Source organism: Pelodiscus sinensis, chromosome 2 (genome assembly GCF_049634645.1).
Source record: "Pelodiscus sinensis isolate JC-2024 chromosome 2, ASM4963464v1, whole genome shotgun sequence".
Taxonomy (NCBI): domain Eukaryota; kingdom Metazoa; phylum Chordata; order Testudines; family Trionychidae; genus Pelodiscus; species Pelodiscus sinensis.
In genome coordinates, this window is record NC_134712.1 from 143,028,861 (window position 1) to 143,055,381 (window position 26,521).

The 26,521-nt window shown below is 41.1% G+C and overlaps 1 protein-coding gene across 1 annotated transcript in view; it reads left to right on the plus strand.

Annotated features, from left to right (window-relative positions):
- The first annotated feature begins 1,449 nt into the window (after positions 1–1,449).
- Positions 1,450–26,521, plus strand: part of GABBR2 (gamma-aminobutyric acid type B receptor subunit 2) — an 856,335-nt gene continuing 831,263 nt past the window's right edge. Inside the window, exon 1 of the mRNA XM_075921529.1 lies at positions 1,450–3,447. Within this exon, the coding sequence (XP_075777644.1) occupies positions 3,142–3,447 (306 nt within the window). The 5' untranslated portion in view covers positions 1,450–3,141. The remainder of the gene's footprint in view (positions 3,448–26,521) is intronic.

A 26,521-nucleotide genomic window follows, 5' to 3' on the forward strand; every position in this document is an offset into this window, starting at 1 on the left:
ATTTTTATCTAACCATTTGTTTCAAACTTACTTTTTGCTACTACTTTGAATCTTTATGATTTGTTAAATAAACGTATATTTGATTTCACTATTAACAAATCTAAGTGCTATGAATTAAGTGGAGCAATGGATAGAAGGTGAAACTGGTAAACTAGGATATGCTGTTTCTTTGGGAGGCTTGGAAGCAGCAAAATGGTGAATACTGAGGTGCAAGGGCAAGGAGCTGGACTACTGAAGGAAACACTCCAAGGGCTTGAGGTTTGGAGTGTGCTTCTCGCTAACCTCTAGTCTACAGTGACAGCTGGGCCTGCAAGCCCTAGAAAGGAATGTTTGTATATGCCTGAAACAAAAAACAGGACTATGTAGCGCTTTAAAGACTAACAAGATGGTTTATTATGTGATGAGCTTTCGTGGGCCAGACTCACTTCCTCAGATCAAATAGTGGAAGAAAATTGTTACAACCATATATACCAAAGGATACAATTTTAAAAAATGAACATGTATGAAAAGGACAAATCAAATTTCAGAACAGAAGGGGGATGAGAGGGGGAGGTAAATGTCTGTGAGCTAATGATATTAGTGGTGATAATTGGGGAAGCTATCTTTGTAATGGGTTAGATAATTAGAGTATATGCCTGTGATTGGTGCACTTGGGGAACTCACCCACAGCAAGCACAGATAAGGCTTCTTCTTGCTAAGGGCAAGTAATAGTGAAGTGTCTCACAACCTTGGCTAGTGGGTATCCTTAGGGAGCATCACAAAGGGGGGTCAGAAAAGGCCTCTAAGAAATGACTCAAAGTCTGCAAAACCTGCCTCATGGTGACATTCTTAACAAGCTCAAACAAGTGTATTTATTGAACAGGATCATAATGATTTGATGCAAACTAAGTATCTAGAGGGGGGAAGATTTCTGACAGCAAGAGCACTGTAATTGAGCAGACAAAGGCATAACAAGATCCAATGACTGGAAACTGAAGCTAGACACATTTAAATTGAAAATAAGATGAACATTTTTAATAGAGTAACTAACCACTGGAACGTCTTTCCAAGAGATGGGGTGCATTCTCCATTACTTGAAGTCTCCAAACGAAGATCAGATACAGTATCTTTCTACCAGAAGTTATAGGCTTAATGCAAGAATTAGGACAACATTTTATGGCCTGTGTTACGCAGGAGGTCAGGCTAGATGATCATAAGAGTCCCTTTTGGCTTTAAAATTTTTACTCTATCAATACAATTTACTGGTGTTCTAATTTATCACATTGACAGCACCAACATATATGTAATGTAAGTAGGATGCATTGGACAGTGCTAACATTTTGTTTAAGAGAAATGGTGTGGTACCTGTTTAAGATCTCTGGTGATTTTAGGAAAAGAATTAGTATTTATAAAAGGGGAGGAGTCTGAAGCATTTAGTTGTGTTAACCTCCAGTGCTAAAACAACAAACACTCTGACCTACATTGCTTCCTGGATTCTCTCTGTGATGAGTTAAAGCTTCCCTATTGAGGGGCTTTGCACTGTATTGTTAGGAGTGGAGACTATATAAAGTGTCTTTCCCATCCACAGGAGAAAATGGATGTCTGCAAGACTGGTATGGGATAGTGTGTACAGGTGTGATCAACTGTGCTGTGCAATAGGTGTGCAGGTGGGATATATGTGGAGATGAGTGTGGGCTGTGGAGTGAATGGTGTCAATAAATGCTTATATGCAGGGACCCTATTCTCTGAGGTACAATAAGACCAAATTCTATAGCAACAACCTCTCTAATCTCCACTGCAACTAAATTCCGCTGCAACATTAATTTGTTTAGTTGCAGCTGCAAGCAGAGACCAAAGGGAAATTGTAGGGCATGCACTGCAGAAAAATGGTGAATTCCATGGCACCTTGAAAATGACCACATTCTACCACCCTCTGAAGACATATGACCCAGAGTACAGCCTGTGCGGGAACTCCAGGTGGAGTAGTTAGGCAGGGGACTGATTTAAGCTGTGTGTGTGTGGGCTGGCGGGAACTCTGCAAGGTGGTGCGTTAGGCGGGGTGCTTAGTGTGGCAGTGGATTTGGGCTACGGTGTGTGTGCAATATGTGCGAGGAGAGGTGCATGGGGTGGAGTGTGCGGGTAGGACGGGCTTGCGTAGTGATTGTAAGGGTGTGGAGAATGTTTATATAGTAGAATGGGGAGATGGGAAGGGCAGCTCTAGCCAGCTGATTACATAAATTTTTTTCTGTGGGGAGGGGGGAGGCTACTATATGCGGGGCTGTATTAATCACCCAGGCAGACGACATGTCAGTAATGGCACGGAATGACCTGTTTGGTGTTTCCACGTACCTCCTCCTAACCCAATAGTGGGACTGAAAATGGTGCCCTTCCGTGGAAAAGCCGCTCCAGACCCCACAGCCCCGCGTTTTCCGCTGTCCATCCAGGCTGGCAGCGCAACCTTCTACCTGAAAACAGCTCTGATTGCCAGGCACTGAGTGCAGCTGCCAGGAGGGCGCCCCCTCCCCCCCCAAGGACTGTCTCTCTTTCTCGCTGCCTCCCTCCCTCCTATAGGCTGGTGGAGGTGCCCAAACCCGCATCTCCTGACTCCGCTGTCTCCTCCTCAGCAGCGATTCCGTGCGGCGGGAAGCAGCCCGGGGACAAGAAGCCCCATCGGCGGCGGCGTGGAGGAAGCGTGAAGCCGCCCGGCTGGGATTACAGGAGGAAAGGGGGCGAGTGTCCTCCCGTCCGGGGAGCTGCGGGGGTGGGGGACGAGCGGCGGAGGCTGCCGCCGGTGGCGGCTTCAGGAGAATGCGGCACTAGCCTCCCCCCAGCCCTCGCCGGCACCGCGTCCCTCCGCCGCCGCCGCCGCTGCTGCTGCAGGGGGCTCCGAGCCTCAGCCTCAACCCCGCGATGGTGGCTGCCGCCCCCTGCGCGCCGGAGCGGGGCTGCACGGGCCGGCTGCGGCGCTGAGCGCAGGGGAGGCAGGTCCCCTCTGGCCGCCGCGGGCCGGGGGGGCTCTCTCCGCGGCCGGACCCGCCAGCGCCGGGAGGATTATTGCCGGGCAGCGGAGCCCTTTGCCCGGCCGGGGGAAGCGCCCAGCCCGCCATGCGCCCGGCGTGAGGGAGCCCGTGTCCTCGCCGCTGCCGCCCGCCCGCCCGCAGCATGCCGCCCTGCCCGAGGAGAGCCCTTTGCCCGGCCGCGGCTGCCGCCAGCCCTGCCATGCTGCTGCTGCTGCTCCTCTGCTTGGGCTGGGCGCGGGGCCACTCGCGGGGGGCGGCCGGGCTGGCCCCCAACGCCACCACGCCGATCTCCATCATGGGCTTGATGCCGCTCAGCCAGTCGGAGGAGGACCAGAAGAGCAAGATCGGCCGGGGCGTGCTGCCAGCCGTGCAGCTGGCCATGGATCAGATCCGCAACGAGTCCCTGCTTAACCCCTACTCGCTGGACCTCCGGCTCTACGACACCGAGGTAGGGAAGCCTCTGCCGGGGCTGCAGGGGAGGTGCCCCGGGGAGGCTGGGAGATGCGGCAGGTGCTCGCAGAGGGAAGGACATCCCCCTCCCCCACCCCCGCACCTTGGGGCGTGTGGTCGGGTTGATGCGCAGCTGATTGCTCCCACCCCCCGCTCGGCCTGACCCGCATCAGCCTTGCGGGGCAACGCGGAGTGACCTCCCCCCATGTTTAGGGCTGACTGGCTGCAAATGGGCTTTGCCGTGGAGAGGGGCTCGGGCGAGGGAGTCCGGGATGCGGTGGTGGAGAGAGGCGGGCGGCGGGGCGGCCGGGCCGTAGAGGGCTCTCAGTGACACCCAGGCACGGCTGGTGCCCTTCCACTGGCATCCGTGGGCTTGCCCCGCATTTTGGAGCCGTGTGGCTGAGAGCAGAATGCGGCCGGTACCCCTGCCGGCTTGTTGGGGCATGCAGTGCCGGGCAGGTGTCGGGGTTGCTAGGTTGCCTGAGAGCTTGGCTTTGCTGCCCTTCTGCTTGACGTGATCAGTCCGGGGAAGGCTGGGTGGGATTGATGATTTCTACGACAAGAAATTCTCAGGCTGTCTCTCTTTGCCAGGGCAGTTTCAATTTATTAAGCAACAGATGCACGTCAGTGACCTTTTTCTCTCTCTCTCCAATGAGCTGGCACTGCGATCCGGATTTAAAAAAGACAGCATTTAGCTTTGAGTGGCAATTGATGTAGCTGAAGCTCTGTGAGGAGGTGGAAAAAGGAACTTGCGGGGTTTTGTCACATTTCAGCTCTAGCTTGCACGGCCTGAGCAGGGAGGGACGTCCTTCCAGAGGTGTGTTTGGAGGGTGAATGCTAAGTAAGGATGTGAATACGTCTTCGTCTTCTAGTTCGAGCAGATTTATTCAGCTTACGCATTGTCGTTTGATGTAGAGATCTACGTCTCCTTGTCCTCACTATCCCATTTGTTACGATGAATAGGTTATGTAGTCGTATCAATTCCGGCGCGCGCACACACACAGGATAGCTAAGGAACGCAGGCGAATTTCAGGGGCGACAGCATGAAAGCAGTGTTGGGAGATCAAAGCAGCGGATTTTCACAAAGAGTTAAATTTGCAGTTTTCTCCGTGTTGTGTATATGCCACATAGAATACATATAAAAGCCAATGTTTCAGAGCTGTTTCTTTGAGGCTGGAGGAAGGCATTGGGCAGGAAACGATGTCAGATGTCGTACAGGAATTTCTCATTCTCTTTACTTGCATAGAGGGATTTAGGGAGGTTGGAAAATTGCACTTGATTTGGTCACAACTTTAATAAACGAGTGTTTGCAGCGAATAAATGCTGATTCAATATTGAACCTTTCCTGAAGATGGCAGTCATTTCTTGTGTAATACTAGTGTCTGATATCCATTTCTAAGACAACACTGGTAAAGCAAATTGACTATTGAACATCTACTCTGTCCTAATGTGTTTTAAGAAAAAAAACTCGGTCTTCTCTCACTCTGTCCCCAGAATCTGATGGAAATAAACTGATATAATCATGGAGAGGAATTGCCTAGTCCAGAAATTATTAGGAAATCTCTTATTTTATAGCAGTATTTTTTATTTGCATAAAACTACATTGTTTAGCATAGTAATTTTTCAGACCTCTTTAAGGGGAAATGCATGTAATTGAAGACACAAATGCTAAGCAAACATTATAAGTGAACATTTTTTTCTATTAATGCAAATGATATGTTGAAAGAAAATACAGACATGATGAGCCTAAGAGAGTCATTAGTTGTCCTTAGAAAATTAATTCCAGTGAACTGTGAAATTATAATGAAAAGGATTATGGCTTTTTTTCTGAATGACAGTACCTGATTTTATAAGCACAACATGTGTCAGAAATACTCACAATTTTACTAATGCATTCTTCTCTACATTATCTTGTTTAAACTGATGACTCCTAAAGATGAGATTATTATAAAAAAGGGTTTAAAAAAAGAAAAGAGGAAATAGGAAAATTTGGATAAGATTTCCCCTTTATATGTAAGGATCCAATAACATTCAATAAGCTGCTACACTTCATATTTAAAACTCAAAATTTATCTAGTACGCTTATGTTATTTATTAACACAGAATTTACTTCCTGAACTAGAAAGCTAACATTAATAGTATTTGCAAAACAGGTTCTATTTCTCAGTGAGCTGAATAATAGTCTTGTTAAAAAACTCCATTTTCACTATTTAGTGCTCCAGGAAAATTAAGAATCAGGGTCCTGTAATAAACCTACTATGTAGGTCTGAATTCCTGTTGATTGTTAATACCAATGACCTGCGGACATACTGAGTATCAGCTAGCCTTTGATGATCATAGGATGTTAAGGATCTTTATGTATGGGATATTCATTTATAATCTTCTAATGGGTACAGTGTTAAAAATGCAGATTTGATTTTGAGAATGGATGTGCTTGTTTTAATCAATACACTTTGTTTAGGTCCTTCAACTAGTGAAGATATAATGAGGTTATCTATAGAACTGATTGGGACTGTAATAAACTGGCACATGTATAGATCATGTGAACAAGTTAACATTATTTTTTTATTAAAGTATAAATTGCCTTTCTCTGTGTTTAGAAAATGCATAGCATATTTTGATTAGACCTGTGTGCATAACAATAACGATTAAATAATTTAGCATGCATGAAAGGTACCAAAATGACGGCACCTGAAAAAAAGTTCTTGTGTTTTTTCTAAATGTTAGTTGTGTCAGTGCAGGCTTCTTGATACTACTCGGCCGCTGACTTAATTCCAATGTGGACAAAATGTTGAATAGAATAGAACAGAATAGTTAAATTACCAGGCCTACTCAGTCCTTTGCCAACTGCTGAGACTGTCAAAAATGATTGGTCTGTTGGTTAGGGTAGGAGACCTACATTCTATTCATGACATAATCACTGACCAGGGAGTGTGCATCTTTTTTAGGACATTACAGATACAGAGCAACAATAATCTATTAAAGGGGAAACATAGAACATTGAATTCATGGCTTGATAGCAACTGATAGTCTGATTTTGTTTTAATATATTGATTCATACTGTAAGTGCATTCATAATACTTAAGTCCATATATGATAATGCTATGGAATCTTTTTTTAGTTTATTACAAAATGCCCCTTGAGAAAAGTTTAAGTAATAAAATGTATTGTATTTTTTACAAAAAGTTTTTTTTAATGAAAAGTCATGAAAAATAATTAAATTAATCCAGTATAGATTGATTTATACAGTATATATATAGCACTTATATATTTCTGGCAAGTTACATGAGTATTGGTAATTTAATTTTTGTGGTATCTGGAATACATAAGAATATATTTACTGTAAGGCCAGTGATTTATATTCAAGTCATTGCTGTGCACTTTCTCAATTAGTTCATAATTCAGAAAAGCAGTTGAGTATATGTTTAACTTTAGGCATATAAGTAACCCCACTCCTCTTAAGCTAAGCACTTAAACATGTTAAAGGTAAGCACATGCTTAAATCCTGTAATTTCTCAGCAAAATGCAATCAAGCAAATTTATGAAAGTGCAATCATTGTTTAAAAGTAAATAAAAAACCTGCTCCTACTCCAGTTCTACAGACACTTATTCATATGTTTAACTTTATGCTTATGAGTACTACTACACCTGTAAGTGGTCACTGACTTAATCCTTGGTCCTATGAACAAACTCCCATTGAGTTTTCAATAAGCTTTTAGTGAGACCCTTTTTGGCTGTGCTAGATTTTGTTGTTTATTTGGCCCAACATTTCTAAAACAATATAAAGTGAACTCTGAGTATCTTCTGCTCTCTAGGCCCTGGTCTACATTAGGCAGTAGTCTACATTATTTCGAAATAACTCCCCTTATTTTGAAATAACAAGTGGAATGTCCACATTCCCAAGCCCGTTATTTCAAAATAAGGGGCTGGTTATTTCAAAATCTGTACTCCTGCTTTCCTGAGGGAATAACCTTATTTCAAAATAGTTATTTCAGGAGTTATTTCAAACGTAGCTATTTTGAAATAATTTCCTAGTGTAGACATGCCCCTAAGTGCCTGATCGAAAGTCCACTGACTTTAAAGGATTTTGGACATGGTTTTAGGAGTTGAGGAAACTTGACATTTCTCAGTATTGGACCAGTAACCAAGGTGTATTTCTTCTTTTTTTCCCCTTTGATTATACGTTCATTCTGCTTCATGAGTAGAACTTAAATTTGTAGGAGGAAAAAAACCAATCCAAATATAAAGGAACTGTGCAGTGTAACAATGAATGTGGTATATCACTAATATTTTTTCATACTAAGACGAATTATAGGGAGAGATTGTTCTAACTCACAGATCAGAGTTGAGTGCTTACCTGCCCTTTGTGCCTTTGAACAGTGCCCCTTAATGAGAAATATTCTGTCTCTTTGAGGCCCCAATATATAAAACCGGCACAGTCAGATTGCAAATTTATGATGCCTCAATATCTATAGCTAAGAATAGTGTGTTTTGAAGATCAAAATGACTTAAAATGCAGGATTTGGAGCCAAAAAGGTGGGGGTTGTTTCAGAAGTAGGAAGTATATTACCAGAAAGAGGGGACAATGATGATTTCATTCTCCTCAGATACTATTCCTAATCTACTGGTACTTTGTGGAACTTCTGACATCATTCACCCTGTTGATAATGTTCCTTAGCATCTTGACCAAAACTGAATCAGCATCCAAAGGCTTGGATATCATGTCTTGGCACAGCAGGCAAATCACTGCAACATAGAAAGGAGAGTGTCTCATGCTGTTGGTCCAAGAAGGTTTAAGAGAGAGACTAAATTTCTGAGTATAATGCATTTTCCCTTGCTTATTCTGTAACTAAGCAGATAATACCTATATCTAGTTTATTTTATGAGTAATTAAAATTTAGATATTGTCTGCAAATATCTTTGTTTTATTAAAGTTTTCAGTGTATTTACAATACATTGTTTGTTTAATTTTAAGGAGCCTATCTGAGTCATAGATTGGTTTCGGTAACGTCTCATAGGCCATCCCACACAGAGCAAATCCTTTTAATCTCAAAGAGAAATAATTAAAAAGGGAAAAGGTGTTTGAACCCCTTACCTCCATTCAGGCATTTCAATCAAAAGGGGACAGACAAAGGTGTTCTCCCCCATCATACATTTCATAAAGGATTGCGATTAGGAGAATACAAGGGAGAAGCCTAAGGACAAAAAAGGAGACGTGAGCTGAAGATGAAAGTGACAAGCATTTTTTCCTATGTCCTCAAAGGCACGTGATACTAGCATAGATTATGCTCAGAACTAAAGAAGGGGTATTATTGGGTACACATACCACATAGGAGAGCACAGCCATTATAGTGCTGTTTTTAAATAGTAGTTTATACTTTTTGATACAGGATTCTGAAGTAAATACTGATACATTAAACTACAGTTGCACTTGAGTTACAATGTGCATGAATAATTGTAGATAGCTGTGTAATCATCACAATAGCTAGAGCACATTTTTGATGCTTTGTGCTAGTAATTACCGGTAATATACTTTGATTCTGAAAAGTAGTCTGTGGCTTCTTGGGCTATCTTTTGATATCACCCCAATAGAGATATAATGCAAAGGCTTCTCCTAGCTACCATTATTACATCTGGGATGTCTCTCTCTGTCTTTCTCCCTCAGGATTTTTCAAACACAAGATCATTTATTAGTTATTTAGCTGCTCCAATTTTCAGCTTGTTTTTCCACTAGTGTTCAGGTGAGGGAGAGGAAAGGAGAGAAATGGGCAGCGCTCCTTAACCAAGTGTAGATCCTTGACTTAGAGAAGGTTCATCCCTAAGTTTCTCTGGCAACATATGCACAGTCAATATAACATTCTCTGGTACAAGCCTATTAGATTTCATATGAGCCTCAGAGTTGACATCACAAGCTTCTGCAGAAAACTCTGCTCCGAACAGTAAATTGACTTCTTTTGTAGTGTAAAGATATTCCTTCTTATGAATACATCAGGAAAGGAGCTTCAAATCATTCTGAAAGGTGGGAAGAATTGCTATTTCTGGGCTTGATATAAACAAAAGCAGACTTCTGGAATATGTGAACAAAATAATGGATTAAATCCTGGGGATAGCAGAATACTTGTGAGAAAAATATTAAGTAGGAAAGGGGTGTGTGGAGAGTAGGGAGCTGCATTGGAAATATTTTATTACATTTCTTTGGGCTTGTCTGTGTGCAGAAGTTGCATTGACACAACTCATTGATTTAGCACAAGCAGCATCATATTTCAAGACTTGTAGCCACACAACAGCACCAATGATTTAAGCATGATGGAAAGTGTGGGAAGGTATTCCAGAGTCCCTTGCATGACTTCCAGGATCACTGCACTGTGGGCAATTTTTATGGTGTATTATGGAATTCCTGTTGGCTTTTGAGGAAATTACGAGCCTAGAGATCAAGCATTCATTTATAGGAATTCAGTTGGTGCCCATGCAATTTCTGAACTGTAGAACACCTCTTCATTTCTATGGAGAGGCTGTATCACAGCTTCTTGTGAGGTGCTGACTAGAGGAATCTGGAGGTGGAGGGAGTTGCCAGAGGAGGACCCATCCTTTGATGCCCCTTGGCCATTCATCTTGGAGCAGCTGCATTCAGTAGCGTGGCACATTTGGGACCAGCCAACAAGCACTTCATGATGGGAAAGGATCTTTGTGAGACCTGGAATGACCAGCAGTGGCTCCTAAACTTCAGAATGTGTCAATCTTACCTTATTTCTGCAGTGCCAGAACACTTGAATGAGAAGGCACAATTTGCATTTTTTGGAGTTTTCTGCTACATGCAATGGATACCTTTCATGTACTTGTAATTCTTCAAAATAGTAAAAGATTCTGAAAATCTAAAGAAGCCAAATAAGATGTGGGCCTGATTTTTGGCCTCAGCAAAGCTGAACCTAACTCGAGACGAACTTGATGTTTCCATCACCTTTACAGATCCTCATTTCCGGGGCTGGCAGAGCATTAGATTACCTTCTGTAGTAAGTTAGATCTGCCCCAGAGTTGCTCTTGTTTATGTCCCAGAGGGTTCTTTTGACAATACGTAATGACTGGAATATAGCTTCAGTCTTAAATCACCAAAAAATCATCAATTTAAATCAAGTTTCTTACTGATACTTCACATAGTTTTTAAACAATGCAAAGCTGATCACTAAAATTTGTTCATTTACAATTCAATACTGTACATCATTTTACAACAGCTAAGAGGGTTATACTTCGTGTAATTTTTTTAGATAACTTGATTTTTATTAATTTATGAAATGGTAAGTAATACTTATTATGCATGTCAAGCTGCAGATGCAGCAGCATACATTGCCTGTGGTGTGAACTAAATCACACACAAACACAATAGCACTTATGTAACGTTTAAGATTTAGTTTAATAAAATATAAGTGTTTCACATTTGCAATTGCAAAAGTCTCCTGAATTGTTGGCTGACAGTTGTCCTTACACTCTGTTTTAAAAAAAATCAAATTGTATTAACTCTACCAGCTAAGTCCTCCAAACACTAAATATACAATGTGCTTTTTTTTTAACCTAGAGAACAAATGTTTTCAATATATTCCCAAATAGGGTCTTTTTTACACCCAGCATCCATGACAGCTTTTTATGGCAAAAGTATGAGGGAATGTAGGAAGCTGTGTGTGTGCTGAATAATGTCTTAACTAATTCCTCTGCTGTGTTTGGCCCAGGTCCACTACCACAAAAGCATAGAACAAAAACAATCTTATCCAGCCTGTCTTTGTCTTTGTACATGTTAGTCTCCTGAGAAACAGAAATTGAAGACCCAGAACATTTAAGAAGCGAGAACTGTTTGTTAGGCTGGACAGACTAGCACCAGTAATTCATTTTTAAGAGACTGTAAGTGTATGTGTAGGGTGCTTGTGATAAAATTTCATTGTAACGGTAATTTTTAAATGAGAAATTTAGTGTTTAATTTGAAAAATTTAAAAAATCTGAATTAAATAAAAAGCCTATTTTTTATTTTAAAAATTATTTATGTTTATCCACCCAGATTATAATCCCTGTCTTGGTTACAAAGTGCAGGTTCCAGTTTCCTCCTGAGCTTCACTGAGCTGCAGAATTCCTGTAAAGGAGTGTATACACAATAAGCCTCTTTGTAAACATGTTGCATCCTTCTCTCTGGAGAAATGTTATAAAAGGCTCCTTTTGGGATGTTAATTAACTTCCTTTCCACTGTTTACTGTACCTGCCCTTGCAGACAATTTAGAGTTTGCCTAGTAAAGAGATAGTAGTAGATATTTTGCTTCAACTACAATTTCCACTCCATATGAACTGTGACTCTGACAGATTAAAACTCAAGTTTCACAGCCTATAAGTAAATTTGTGCATTTTTCAAACATTGTAAATTTCAGGTATATTTACTCACATGTACTTGTGCTGGTATGGTGGAAATGTATTAAATATACCCAAATATCTACAATAATATTAATACTCTGCACTCCTATAGGGCCTTCCATTATTGGATCATACAGTGCATTAGAAACACTAATAATTTCAATCTTACAATCTCTGTTTTACAGACATGTTAACTGAGGCAGAGGGCTCAACCCTTTTTCTTCCCCATCCAGAGAACTTTAAATGAGAATCAATTGCATTATCCAGAGGAAGGTGAGAAAGAGAGGGCCTAGGCTGGCTGACTAGAGAAGTTAAGTACTTACCCAAAATCATACAGCAAGTCAATAGAGCACAAAGGGAAAATATCCATGTTGCCTGACTCCCAGTTGTGAGCATTAGCAACCAAATACATTTCCCACCCACCATTTAGATGCTGCATTTTATTGCTTCACTACTAGTAGCAAGCAAGGGTCAGGACCTATGGAATGTAGCAAAACATGCAGGATAGAGACTGATGTAGGGCCAAAAATCTAGTTTAGTCACTTTATTGCGACGACGTTAAGTACTTGTTACATGATTTAGAATTTGTGTATATTTGGAAATTGACCAGAATAGCTATGGCAGAATGAACCTTTCCACAGTAGCAATACTAGAAAAGCTGTCATGTGGATGTTCTTATTCTGCCTTTTTCTGGTTTAGTTTAATCCACTTGGGAAGTTTCTTAAAATAAACCAGAAAAAAGGCACTCTTATTCTGAAAGAAGTGTCCTCCCAGGGAATTATTCCAGAATGGCTATTGCACTTTGATTCAAGCCCTTAGGCTGCTAAATAAATGGTCTCATTTTCAAAAAGTGCTAAGTAATCTGCAGCTCCTTTTGACATCAGTGGATACTGCTCAATAATCAATACTTTAAAAGTCTGTAAAGTTATTTAGGAGCAACATGGCACCATGAGCAAGAGACACAGAAATGCCACTTATAATTAAGAACAAGTGCATTCACAATTCCTTATTTTAAACTCTTAAATTGCATGACTTAACTAAATCAGTCTAGTATATTTTTAAATCAAAATCTTGCAAATAAAGTCTTTTAAAATTATTGCACATTATCCTTCTGTCACAAGATACTAGATGCAGGGATCTTTATAGATCAGGTATTGTTTAATTTCATAATTAACATATACATTTTAGGCATAGAATCATCAGGTAATGATTTCCATAGCTTAGGCTGATAGAAGTAACTTTTATGACTGTTTCAAAAATACTGTTTTGTAAGAGTCTTACGTTCCTAGAGCCTTATTGTTCAATATACAAATCACAGACCACTAGTGGTCCGCACTCATGTTTTCTGCAGCTTTCACTCTACCAGTTTCAGCCTAGAGAAGGAAAAGCCTATGGCCAATCATTCATAAATTTTAGAACCAAAAGGGGGCATTGAATCTAACCTCCTGCATCACACAGGATAAATGAAATAGATTGATTGTCTTTAGTCTCTCATTCTATGGCAGGTTTTCCAAACCTTGAATCATTCTTGTAGATTTTTTTCAGAACCCTTTCCAGTATGTTCAACATTCTTTTCAAAAGGTGGATACCAGAAATGGATATACTATGTCAGTACTGGTCTCACTAATGACATTTACAATGGTAATATCTCCTTTCTACTTCAGGCTTGTTGCTGAGCAGAGAGTAGATGAGATAGCTTCTGTTGCCTCATTACAGGTGGCACAAGGGTCTATGTGTGCAGTAAAAACAGATTATTTTGCTTTCTTGCAGTGAAATTCTCTAGCCTAAAGCAGGCCCAACTGCTCTGGATAGTAATGTGGAAAGTAAATCCTTAGAGGACCAATGTATTAGTTGTCAGCTGCTTCCTAGTTGAACAGCTGGCTCCTGAAAAGCTAAGGCACACAGAGAGCAAAACTGTGCAAGAGTGACTTAAGCTGGGTAGTAACTCCTCTCCTGGCATGGGAGGAAGATGTGTCCTCTTGTGACAATCTCAGTTACTACAAAAAATGAATCATATTGGAGTTACATAGATAAAGAAGTTCAAAACACCTGTTAGTATGCCATACCCTGAATAAAGTAAGTAAAGATTCAAAGTGGGTGAATGATAATCTGAGCAGAGTAATTAACTGATTTTTTTTTTTTTTGGTTTAAAGGCTAAATTTGGAAAAACAAATAATTTCAGGTGAACTCAAATGGATACTGTTTAGTTTTTTCTCACTGAAATGAAAAACAAATGTTTCTGTTTGAAAGTCATTTTGTTTGATCCAAATGGAATGTTTAATTTTCATTTTGGTTGTATTTAACCTTTATTGGGTATTTTTATTTTGGTTAAATTTAGACACATTTCTAAATGAAATGTTCTGTGGAAATGAAAAGTCCAAATGTTTCATTTAGAAAAATGTTGAAATATTTTGACATTTTTGGATTTTCCTCCCTCCCCCCATTTTTTCATCTGAAACTTTTTGCTGACTTAGACCAATTAGTTTCAGTTGATTGAAAATGGCTATTTTTGGCAAATGCATTATTTGCCAAAATATTTCCCTCAGTTTTAATGATAATCTGCTTTGAAAAAACATGGCAGGGGGCCTTTTCTCTCCTCCTAGATCCCCAAGTTGACAGTGGATCTTTTCTCTTGCCCCAAGGTGAGAAGGGCCTTTCCCAGTCTCTCCCAATCCCCCATGGCTGGTGGGGTTCTTTTTCTCTCCCCTACCCCTGGCACTGTGGTCAAGGGCCGTGGGTGGCAGATAAAGGGTTTGGGGTAGGGGGACTACTTACCCGCTCCGGTGTCAGGCAAGGTGGTGAACCCCAGCCTCGTCACTCTCTTGGTGGTGCAGCTACCTCCAGTGGTCACTCTGTAGTATAGCTCTCCCCTGCGCTCCCTGCCCCAGGTGGCCATTGTCTATTGCATCCCTCCTCTCTACCCCCTCCCTTTCCATGTTGTGGAAAATAGTACCATTCCTTGCACTTCCCATTTTCCTGGCACAACCAAACCCTGTCCTTGTTTTAAGTCAGGATAAGAAGAAGCTGCATACCACATTGAGTGGGTCTAACTCAGGGGTGTTCAGAAGGGCCTCCGTGGGCTGGATCCGGCCTGAGAAGGCCCTCCCGCTCCCTCCTGCCCCCAGGCCTATCAGGGGTTGGGAACGGGGGGAGTGCAAGAAGTATCCTCCCACCCTGCGAGGGGCTCAGCACTTAAAGTCAACCGCCAGCTGCTGCTCAGCTGGCGGTTGGCTCCAAACATGGCGCACCCGTGGAGGGCAGGGGTAGGAAGCGAGAGACTTCACCAGGCCCTGATTGACCATGGGGGCAGCAGGGGGAGCATGCAAAGTCTCCTCCCACCGCCAGGGGCACGGGTACCTAGAGGGAACCACTAGCTGTTCAAAACAGCTGGCGGTTCTCTCGGGGGGGAGGGGAGTGTCAAAGACTTTGTGCATTTCCCCATCCTGAGACCAATCAGGGTCTGTGGGTGAGGAAGCACAGAAGCGTTCTGGCCCCAGCCCTTCTGCCAAGGCCCTGCCACTTCCGGGGGCAGCTGAGGGCCCCTTCAAAAATTTCTGATGTGGACCTCAGTCAAAAATTATTGCCCGCCCCTGCTCTAGCTCTTACCATTTAGGAGGAGTTCTTGAACAAACAGTCTCTGACAGACAGGCACATTCTCATGTATAAGTACAATTCAAAAAATTAACAAAATTGACTTTCAGATTTGAGAATTAAATTTGGGAAGCACATACAGTGAATCACTTGTTGGATTAGGATTTGACAGTTGTTCATGACTGGTTAGAGGCTAATTTAGCTATAACTAAACAGGAAAGAGATCTTGGAGTTATTGTGGATAGTTCTCTGAAAATATCCACACAGTGTGCAGCAGCAGTCAAAAAAGCAAATAGGATGCTAGGAATTAGGGATAGAAAATAAGACGAAGAATATCTTACTGCCTCTATATAAAAATATAGTACACCCACATCTTGAATACTGTGTACAGATGTAATCTCCTCCCTCAAAAAAGATATTTTGGCATTAGAAAAGGTTCAGAAAAGAGCAACTAAAATGATTAGGGGTTTGGAACGGGTCCCATGTGAGGAGAGGCTTAAGAGACTGGGACTTTTCAGTTTAGAAAAGAAGAGACTGATGGGGAATATGATAGAGGTATATAAAATCATGAGTGGTGTGAAGAGGGTGAATAAAGAAAAATTATTTACTTGTTCCCATAATATAAGAACTAGAGGACACCAAATGAAATTAATAGGTAGCAGGTTTAAAACTAATAGAAGAAAGTTGTTCTTCACACAGCGCACAGTCAATCTGTGGAACTCCTTGCCAGAGGCGGCTGTGCAGGCTAGGACTATAACAGAGTTTAAAAAAGAGCTAGATAAATTCATGGAGGTTAGTTCCATAAAAGGCTATTAGCCAGGGGGTAAGGAATGGTGCCCTGGCCTCTGTTTGTCAAAGGCTGGAGAAGGATGGCAGGAAACAAATCGCTTGATCATTGTTTTCAGTCCACCCCCTCTGGGGCATCTGGTACTGGGTACTGTTGGCAGACAGGATACTAGGCTAGATGGACCTTTGGTCTTGACCCCTCTTCCACAAAAACGATTGGCAGAAAATACGCAAATGAGCACTATGCCAACCTCTCCCTCCCCCCCCCCCGGCAGTATAGACGTAGCCACAGGCTGGCGGCCATATACGTCTTCATTCCTTCTCTTGGTGCGGAGTTTCTGGAGATTGGTCTCCTCCCCCCCCCCAGATCTCCCCTGGCCACTGGCATCAGAGGGTGCTTCGGGAATGCTGGCAGCCATGGGGGGGAGGGGGCGAAGAGGGAGTTCTGGGGTTGGCCTTGGCTCCTATAGAGGGTGCTGTGTGGCACAGGGCTGGCAAGGCTGTCCTAGTGCCACAAGCCCTTTTCCTTCTGCCTGCAGCTTTAAACTCTGCAAGAGAAGGGGAGCACTGGAGTTGTCAGGAGTGTAGCCAGAGCAGTCAGAAGTGCAGCTGTGTAGTCTATGTACAGATGTGTATGTGGGTTCTTTCACATTCTTACTTCCTTGTACAAGAACATAACGAGCTGCAATGTAGCTGTTAGAATGCTACTGGGGCAATGCCAGAAAATTTAGTTTTCTGCAGAATTTAATACTAGTGAGATGATTCTTCAGAAATCAGGTCTCATATGTTGCAGAAAACACAAGGTCATGCTGGTGAACCATTTTGTTCCTCTGTCTGCCAATAATGATTAAATCTGGCCTCCCTAAAAAGACCTGATAGCACAGACCAAGAAGAGTGAAAGTTTGAATGAAGATCACTTTTGCATATATGTAAGAGAAGATCATACCTCCAATATTTGTTCATCCAAATTTCAATCCTTTTGTGCAAAAAAAGAGACCCAGTTACCCTCCGTATGATTTTTAAGCCAGTCATGAATTTGGGAGGCCTGATCATAATGTTTGAATCCCTGAATTTGGCAATATTGAATTAACCCCGGTAAAGAGGTTCTACCACAAGGTGTACACAGAAGTTAAATCCCACTTAAGCCGTGTAAAAAAAAGGCCTTAACTATGAACTAAGCAGCAAATTGACCTTGAGCTGCCGTTTTAAAAATTGTTTTTTTAATCATCACATTGTAAAAATAAAAGGTAGAAAATAAATAAAAAAAACCAATTGCTTCATTATACATCTTCCCCTTCAAATGCAGGATTGATCCATCACTGCACACTCTGTAGTGTTCTGACCAGCTAATGTTTTAAATTACTCAGTGAGGGGGTTCCAATCATTTTGTACAGACTTTGGGACTAGCTCTAAGCAGTCTGGCAAGGACATAGGAAAGAATAAACCCCTTTTTCTCCCTGCCCTGCATGCTCCTCCATACTGCCTCACTGCATCAGGACTGTAGGCAAGGCTGGTGGGTATTAGCAGGGGCTGTATACTCAGTACTTTCCATTTACCCTGTGCTAAAGCTTGAGGAGTAAAAAAAAAAAAAAGGTGGGCTCGGCTCTTCCCGGAACAGGTCAAGTTAGTGCAAGAGTCAGTATGTAGGCTGCTGGTCAGCTTCAGCATTGGACTGAAACACAGATCCTTCCCTGGTATCCTCCTAGGTCAGTGCAGCTATTCCTTACTCCTTGGCTGTGTCTACACTGGCATGAATTTCTGGAAATGCTTAAATAGAATAGTTTTCTTTATAAGTATTTCCGGAAAAAGAGCGTCTACATTGTCAGGCTGCTTTTCCAGAAAAGCCCTTTTTCCGGAAAAGCATCTGTGACCAATGTAGACGCGCTTTTCCGGAAAAGAGCCCCGATCGTCATTTTCGTGATCGGGGCTTTTTTCCGGAAAAGACTACTGGGCTGTCTACACTGGCCCTTTTCCGGAACAGTGTTCCGGAATAAGGACTTATGCCCGAGCGGGAGCAGAGTAGCTTTTCCGGAATAGTGGCTGATTTTGTACAGTAGAGCGTCGTTGCTTTTCCGGAAATTCAAGGGCCAGTGTAGACAGCTCGCAGCTTATTCCGGAAAAGCGGCTGATTTTCCGGAATAAGTGGCCCAGTGTAGACTCAGCCCTTTAGTTGGGGATAGCTGTTAAAATGCTATCTAGTCTCTTATCACTTCCAAATAAAATATTTAGAAGTTTTAACATAATTTTATTTACAATGTATTCTGTGTCACCCAAAATATAGAATACTATTACAAACAAATAGGAAGTTTATATTTAGAGATGGTAAGAAATATTTTAATGATTTTTTGAGGGTAAAAAATGCCAATTCATTCAAAACAAACTTTTTGTGGGAAACGGATGTTTAGAGAGATTTCTTGAAATTTTTTTGAAAAGAGTTTTGAAATGGTGAAATGTTTCATCTCAACATTTTCAGAATGAAAAATTCTTTCTTTGTCATTCAATATTACTTTTTGTTTAGAAATTTAATTATAGTAATTTTTAACAAAATGTTTCAAATCAGAATTAAATGTTTTTGAAATTATCCAAATGAAACAATTTGATTGAGCCAACCTGATTTTTTTGAAAAATATTTGGTTCACACACATTTTCAATATTTTGATTTTTGTTTTGTCCCACCTTGGGATAGGTAGGATTACCTCAGATTTTATAATGTCTTTATACTTCTTATGGGTGTTCCTCAAAGACTAAGGTAAAATTATTTAGATAACTAAGATATTATCCAAACCAATCATCAAGAATTAAGGGTGAGTGAACACTGTGTGTGAGAAGGTCAAATCTGTATTCCGTGTATACTTAAAATTACCATTGACTTTAACAATTTTGGGTGTGCAAGGAGAGTACAATTAGGCCCAAAATATGCAACTATGACTGAATTATTTTATTTCTTTCTAGAAGTATATAAGATGTTATCAATCTGCAATGCTACATATTTGGTGTTTGGTTCACATAATGTAAATCGAAGCAACAACTGACAGCTAGTTTATACAAAATAAAACAAACTGAAGCAATAGTGCATATTTGAGAGCATGAAAAGGCACTGAAAATAACATTTCAATATATTAGTAATTTGATCAAATAATAAAATATCAGATTTTAAAAGAATGACTGACTCATTTGTTTATAGATTTGTCAACTATGGATGATTATTTCTGCTAAAGAAATGTCTACAATGACACATGTATAAAATTAGACTTGGCAGAGCAATTTATGTAGGGATTATTGTTGTGAAGTATTGATTCACAGCACTGCTGTGAGCAGGATTACTGTCCAAATTGGAAAAGCTAGCCTTGGAGAGCTCTTTATCCTTTAATAACAATTAGCTCCTTTCTCAGAGGGACATAACTGACCAAGGCAAAAGAAAGCTGCAAAATGTCTGACAGAGAGAGACGCTAAGGCCAGTTCTCTCTAGGGATGAATGCTCCAAGGAAAGACAGGAAGTCAGGGAGAGAGACTAGGAAAGATGGTTTTCTGGAAATGGAGAAGGGAGATTCTGGTAATGTACGTGCTGCTAATAATCAGATGCTCTGAAGAAAGGAATCGTATTCACTTATCTATTGTTGGGCTTTTACCAGTCAGCTGCATAACAGGCCAGAGAAACCTAACGGCGGGAGTGTTGCCTGCTATTCATTTAGCCTTGGAACATTTATACAGGCATTCATGGATTTTGAAGAACTATGAACTCCACGTAATGTTAAAGGATACTCAGGTAAATGGATATAGTGCTATTTATAGGATTTTATGTTAAATAGTATGTGATCACACATGTTTTAAGCTCGCCACTGCATTTTCAATTACCCATGTGTTGGGAATTTTCCCCTCACAGCAAGGCAGCCTCAGTCCTTGATAAATGTGTTTGTTGTATTTTGTTTTTCTTTTCTCAACTACCATTTGGCTCTCTGTCTGAGCTTGGCCTGTTGGATGGAGGCTTGAGGTATTACATTAGTGAGTAGGGAAAGTTATACATTGAGGGCTGTACTCAGCACACGAGAGGCAGTTGGGCAGCAGTACTTCTCCTACTTGCTATGGTACCTGGAACCCCATATCAATCATTGAGCCTTGCTGAACAGTTCTTTCCATCTGGACTATCTCTGTGCACTTTTTTTTTTTTTTGCTTCCTCTGGAGCTACCTCCACAGCTCAATTCCCTGTTTCCTACCAGTTACCATGTGGAAAATCATTTGTTAGAGGGGGAAGAAGAGGAAGATGTGCTTTGTGTCTGCCACAGGGACAGGCTGTCAGGGCATGAGGACCTTATTGGGTAAGGGCTTGCTTGTTAGACCAAATGACCAGAAATGGAGAGATGTACAAGTGCAGGGGGGTATGAGAAATTAGGTGTGAAGACATTTGAGGGGACACCTCCAGTTGTAATACTCCAAAACTTGATTCACTCCAAATATTTGAATTCCTTCTCCCATTTGTAAGATCATGAAGGTGGCAGGGGAGCGATCCCCCTAAGCAGACAAAAGAGGAATAAAAGTGGATTTATGTTGGAAGTTAAATATTACATTCTGACTTGAGAGAACATTTTAATTAAATGAAAGACTCTCCCACACTCTGTAGCCATGTGGTTTAGGACATTGGCATGGTGGACCAGGTTCAGATCTCTGCTCTGTATGGTTCATAGTAATATGGGATGAAAAACTCGACTCTGAAACAGGGGCTTGAAATTGAATTATCTACACCAGTGCTGTAGCCACATCCTAGAATAAAAAAACTCCAGTTCTAATCTGCAAATGAACATTTTGACATAAATCCTTTTTTGAAATAATGTTCAAAGGCTTTTGATTTCATTTCACTGTAATTGAAAAACAAAATTGTCACCATCTAATGAAGTGGTTTTTACTCACAAAAGCTTTTGCCTGAATAAATCTGTTAATCTTTAAGGTGCCACAGGACTCCTTGTTGTTTTTGCTGATACAGATTAACATGGCTATCCCTATGAGACGAATTGTAGTAGTATTTAATATATACAGCATTACGTATAAATAAAAGTTTGTTGATCAGTCAAATATTTGTTGTCAACTTATTTGTTTCTGTCCACACAGATCAGCTTATATAGTGAAACTGTCATAGTAGAAAACAAATTTCTTTATATCAGTCAAGCTAGAACCTAGCAATGAAAGAGATGCTAAAAAGTTCTACAGTTAACAGTAAGGCCATGAGCCTGCCTGAAAATGACTGCATGGGAGCAAATTGTTGTGTCTGTGTTGAATCCTAATCAAGTCATTTAAGCACCAATTCAACAATACAGTGCAGTGTAACGTTCATTAAAATGCAACCATGTTCCAAACTGGGACTTACCTGATTTAATATTTTCTAACTTACCAATCATAGGCTGAAAATGTAAAAGTTTTACACAAAGAAAGCTCATGAGGATGTGTCCTTACCAATGAAAGAGAAATATGCACACTGGTCATCCCCCCAGGTAACAATTGTTTACATGGGCCTGATAGTAAACAAAAGTGTTTTTTTTTAATTAAATACAAATAGGGGAATTTAAGTGGTTGCAAGTGAAAACAGAACGCTCAAAAAAATGCATAACTAGTGCTAATTCACTAAAAAAAAACGTATTGTAAGCAGATTCTTATCCTAAAGAGCTATTCTTGTTCTAGGCATAATCTTCAAGTCAAAGACACCTCTTTTATTTTGACCTGGGTTCCCAGCCCTGTTTGGCGTGAGTCATGCCAGTCAAAGACAAAGGGCTGATAACTTCCCCTTGCTTAAATAGTCTTCTTCTCAATGCTCTTTTGTTCTACATTTCTCCTCCCATGGAAAACTACCTAGCTCAAAAAATGGAATCCAGTACCAGATGGTATGGTCACATGTCTTACTGATTGCATCACCTTTGGACTTACAAGATAAACAAGGCTGTTTACAAGTCAACAAGTTGATCACCCAGTCGTTAAGGCTTCGGGGAGGGGGAGCAGTGATGGCTTTCATTAGCACATTTAAAATGATAAACAGTCTCATACTTCCTATTTCTAACTTTACGTATAAGAATGATACATGCACCAAAATATGATATACAGATCCAGAAGACTTTGACATTAAAATTGAAAAGGTTACATGAGGTATTTTGTTTAAAGCATCTCTGAGTTATGCCTATTACATTTATAAGCCAATTTTCATAAAGCATAGCAGGGACCATCACAGGGACACAAGTTAAGTGACTGATGTAATTATTTATGAGGCAGCAGTGGAATGTGAGGTATTAGGATTTATGGTTTCTATTCTGGTTTCTATGAGTAGAGGATGGTGTAATGGTTAGAGTAGTGGTTATCCACTTGATAGCTAGACACGTAGATTTGGTACGGTGTGAGAGACAGTACGATTGAGTAACTGTGTCATACTAGTGTTCTGGGCACTGTTCCCAGCTTTGCCTGGAGTGAGCTTGTGCGGATTCAGTTACTTCGCTACCCATCTCCTGAGTAGAGATGTCAGACATTGATCAGTCCTTAGTACTGTGGGCAGCACAAAGATATTCATAGAACTCATCAGAAGAAGTGAGACCACAACCCATCATTTCCTGGTTCTCAGCCCAGCACATCTTTCTCTAGACCAAAGAGTATTTCGAGGCAAAACATTTCTCTTTTGAGACTTTTAACTGAGATGATGGCAGGTGTAATCAGACTATCTAATACAGTGTACACCTGTGTGCCACAAGGCAGTCGGACGTGTGCAGTGGAGAACAGAATTCAAAATGGCCACCCTTAAAGGGCGACCTTTTTTTTTTTTTGCTCAGTAACTTCCCCACGATCCTTATTTTTCCTCAATAACTTTTCCTCTGGCCCTTCCCCCCACCCTTTTTTTCCCCCCTCAACAAAAAATCCTTGGTGTTCCTCATTTAAAAAAAATATGTTGTTTGATGTTCCTCGCACTTAAAAAGTTTAAGAAACACTGATCTAATGTGTGTGTGTCTCTGGAGGCTTTCCTCTGCCTTAGTGATGTTCGCAGCTTCTTCCACAAACCTTCTCCCAAACCTTCAGAGTTAGTTGGCAGATTCTTACATGTTTGGTCCCAAATCATTATAAATATTCTTTACTGGTGGACGGGGGACATTATTTTGTCCCCAACACACTCCTATTTTGTTCACATCTAGGCTTCCATGAAGACTTTGGCTATGTTTTGGTCAAGAGAGATGCTGATAGCAGTCATTTATATGGTGCAATGTGGAGGATGGTGTTGTTGGGTAATTTCTATGCCATTCCAAGTTACTATTTTTTTACTTTGATTGTGTAAGTATGTTTGGGTATGTCTACACTAGCTCGTTAGTTCGAGCTAGGTAGGGTAACTAGGGCAAGCGGAGTTGCAAATGAAGCCCGGATTTAAATATCCTGGGCTTCATTTGCATGTTCCCGGGTACCGCCATTTTTAAATTCCCCTTAGTCCGAACTCCGTGCTCATGGCTACACGCGACACAGAGTAGGTAGTTCGAATTAAAGATCCTAATTTGAACTACCGTTACTCCTTATTCCATGAGGAGTAACGGTAGTTTGGATTAGGATCTTTAATTCGAACTACCTACTCTGTGTTGCGTGTAGCCGCGAGCACGGAGTTCAGACTAAGGGGGATTTAAAAATGGCGGCGTCCGGGAACATGCAAATGAAGCCCGGGATATTTAAATCCCGGGCTTCATTTGCAACTCCGCTTGCCCTAATTACCCTACCTAGCTCAAACTAACGAGGGATGTATGCACATCTGCTATGCCAGTGGCAAGATGTTGCCCTAACAGACAACCTCCTGGCTGGATGTGACATTGCAGCACTCTTGTCTCAGTTTCCCCCACTATGACTTGGCCTATTCAAACTGTAGGAGTATCCTGGCCCTCCAACTAGATCACATTATAGAGTCTAGCCCCTTCTGGGATCACAGAGTCCTTTTATCAAAATCCACCAGAACCACACACACAAAAACTTTCAGTCCTCTGGGTTCAGTAGCTTGCTTCTTCCTCACAAGTATGCCTCAGCTGCTTTTGTCTTTCCTTCACTCCTCATCCTAGGCTTCTCTGCTGCCTACAGTCTCACTATCCAAAAATGGACAGGCTCCTTTCCCTCTCCTCTCTCACTCCAGAGGGTGACTGCAGAGTTTCTCCCTGCCTTCATCCCTCTTCCATTCTGATTTTCCTTTGTAATCCTAGTAACCATGCTGCTCCTTTCCCAGCTGGATTTGTGTTTACTTAAGCCTGACCCAAAAACACAATGTGCAGCCAGAGAGCTCACCTTAACCCATTCAAGGCTTGCTTGGAGGTACACACTTCATCACACTGCCTCAGAAGCAAACCACCATGCCTTGACCTGGATTGTATCGTCTTATTGGTCTATTCTTTAGTAACAAACAGTTTGCTTTGTAATAAAGTATGGCAGCAAGTATTGTTGTTCGTATCTGTATGAGGCAGAGTCTGTCTAATGCACAAGTTTGTACGCTTATACTTTTTAAGAAGGCACAATTAAGCAGTTACATGAAGTCACTGATAAGCAAATTATTTCCACAGTGAAAACGTCTAAAATCTTTTTATCCTACCTAAATAAGAAATCTTTTTTGCTTGAGGCTTAAACTTCATCAAACTGAACTGTTACAACAAGCTTGTTTGAATTATTTAACATTGGCTTCCTTTTCATGGAGGAGGACATCTGCACAGGGATTTCTACTTAAAAGGAACTTTAAAAAATTAGACAATTGGTATTTAATTAGCATGAAATTTTTATTAATTAGCAAAATTTAATAAATTAGAAAATGTGAATTTTTGAATTTGCATATGTATAACATTTAGGATAAATTTTGAAGCTTAATCGGCATATATATAAAATTGCATTTGACTTCTTTTGAAATGTATGAAACCATCTGCCCAGAAAACAAAAAGGTCTTGTGATTCAGAAAGACTATGTTCCAAAACACATTAAGTGTAGTTAGACGTATTATTACCTTTCACTGTGGAAAAAGCTTTGATAAGACAGCTTTGGACACTTAGGTGAATTAGTACCTTTTGAAAGTTACTAAAAGACCATGCATTTGGTAAGTCAGTTCACACCTTCCAGCAATTCAGCAGAGTATCTTACTTTACCTCTTAGAGGAACTGAATTATAATGCCATAGACATTTACATTGTGAACCACAAAGTACTTGTCAAATGCTAATTTTAGTCTTCCCAAACTGCCATATTACTGTCTCCATTAATTGTCTAACTGGAAATACCAAAGACAAAATGCTCTTTTTTGTCGATGAACATTACAGAAAATCTTTTTTTGCTATGATAACTGGTAATTGTTCTTTTTATGAATTCTATATTTAAAAAAAAATAGGTAGATGAGGCCTGCCTAATTGCCTGTTGGTTAATGCTTTGTACAACCATGAAAGACATCCAACTTCAGTTTTATTCTAGTATTGCACTCTTCGGTGCAGTGGAGGATGGGAGAGCTGTGGATGCACATAGTGGGTGCAACCATTGCCATGAGTAAGGAGCTATGTTAAGGGAGATCTATGTAGTTTTCTTAGAACAAAAAGATTTTATTACATTTCTGTCTTGTGGAGAAGCCCAAGATCGTTTCCTTCACTCACTGATATGATTCTATTTCTTCAGCTACATCCTTGTTGTGTCTCCTTTTATTTTCCCCCCTCATTTTAGAATCTTCAGGTTTTTTTGACTTTGTGGACTATCACTGTACACTGAGCCGAGGTTTCCACTGAACTGTCCACAATGATGCTCAATGTCTCTTTCTTGAATTGGTTCCTACTGCCCTAATGTGATGTGTGCCTCTGCAGTATTAGCTCCCCTTCTCTAGCTCCAGATACCAACTCTCTCAAGTGTCTTCAGCATAGTCCTGATGACTAGATGGGGACTGGTAGGAGCAGATATGCTAGTGCAAGAATTGCCTCCAATTTTGGGTAAGGGATACGCAGGAGCAGTTTAATCCTGCAGCACAAGGAGGTAGGAGCAAAACACTGGTGCTTCCATCCTTTCTCCACCCAGTGTAACTACTCCAGGTTGCTGCACTTGGCTTTATGAACCACAGAATGTTAGGAGGGTGGAGAGTGCAGGGCAGTGTTAATGTTTCCTTTCCCACTCCCAGCTCCTCCTGCATATCTAAGCTGGACCTAAATATCTAAATATGACCTCCCCGTTGGCTCCCTCTGCTTCTGGCACAGGCTGCATGAATACTCCTGTGGAATGAGGACATAGTCATTTTCCCTTCCTTTCCCCCACAGTGAGTTTTGTGGTCTTCTCACGAGTGTCAGAATGTTCACAGTAGCC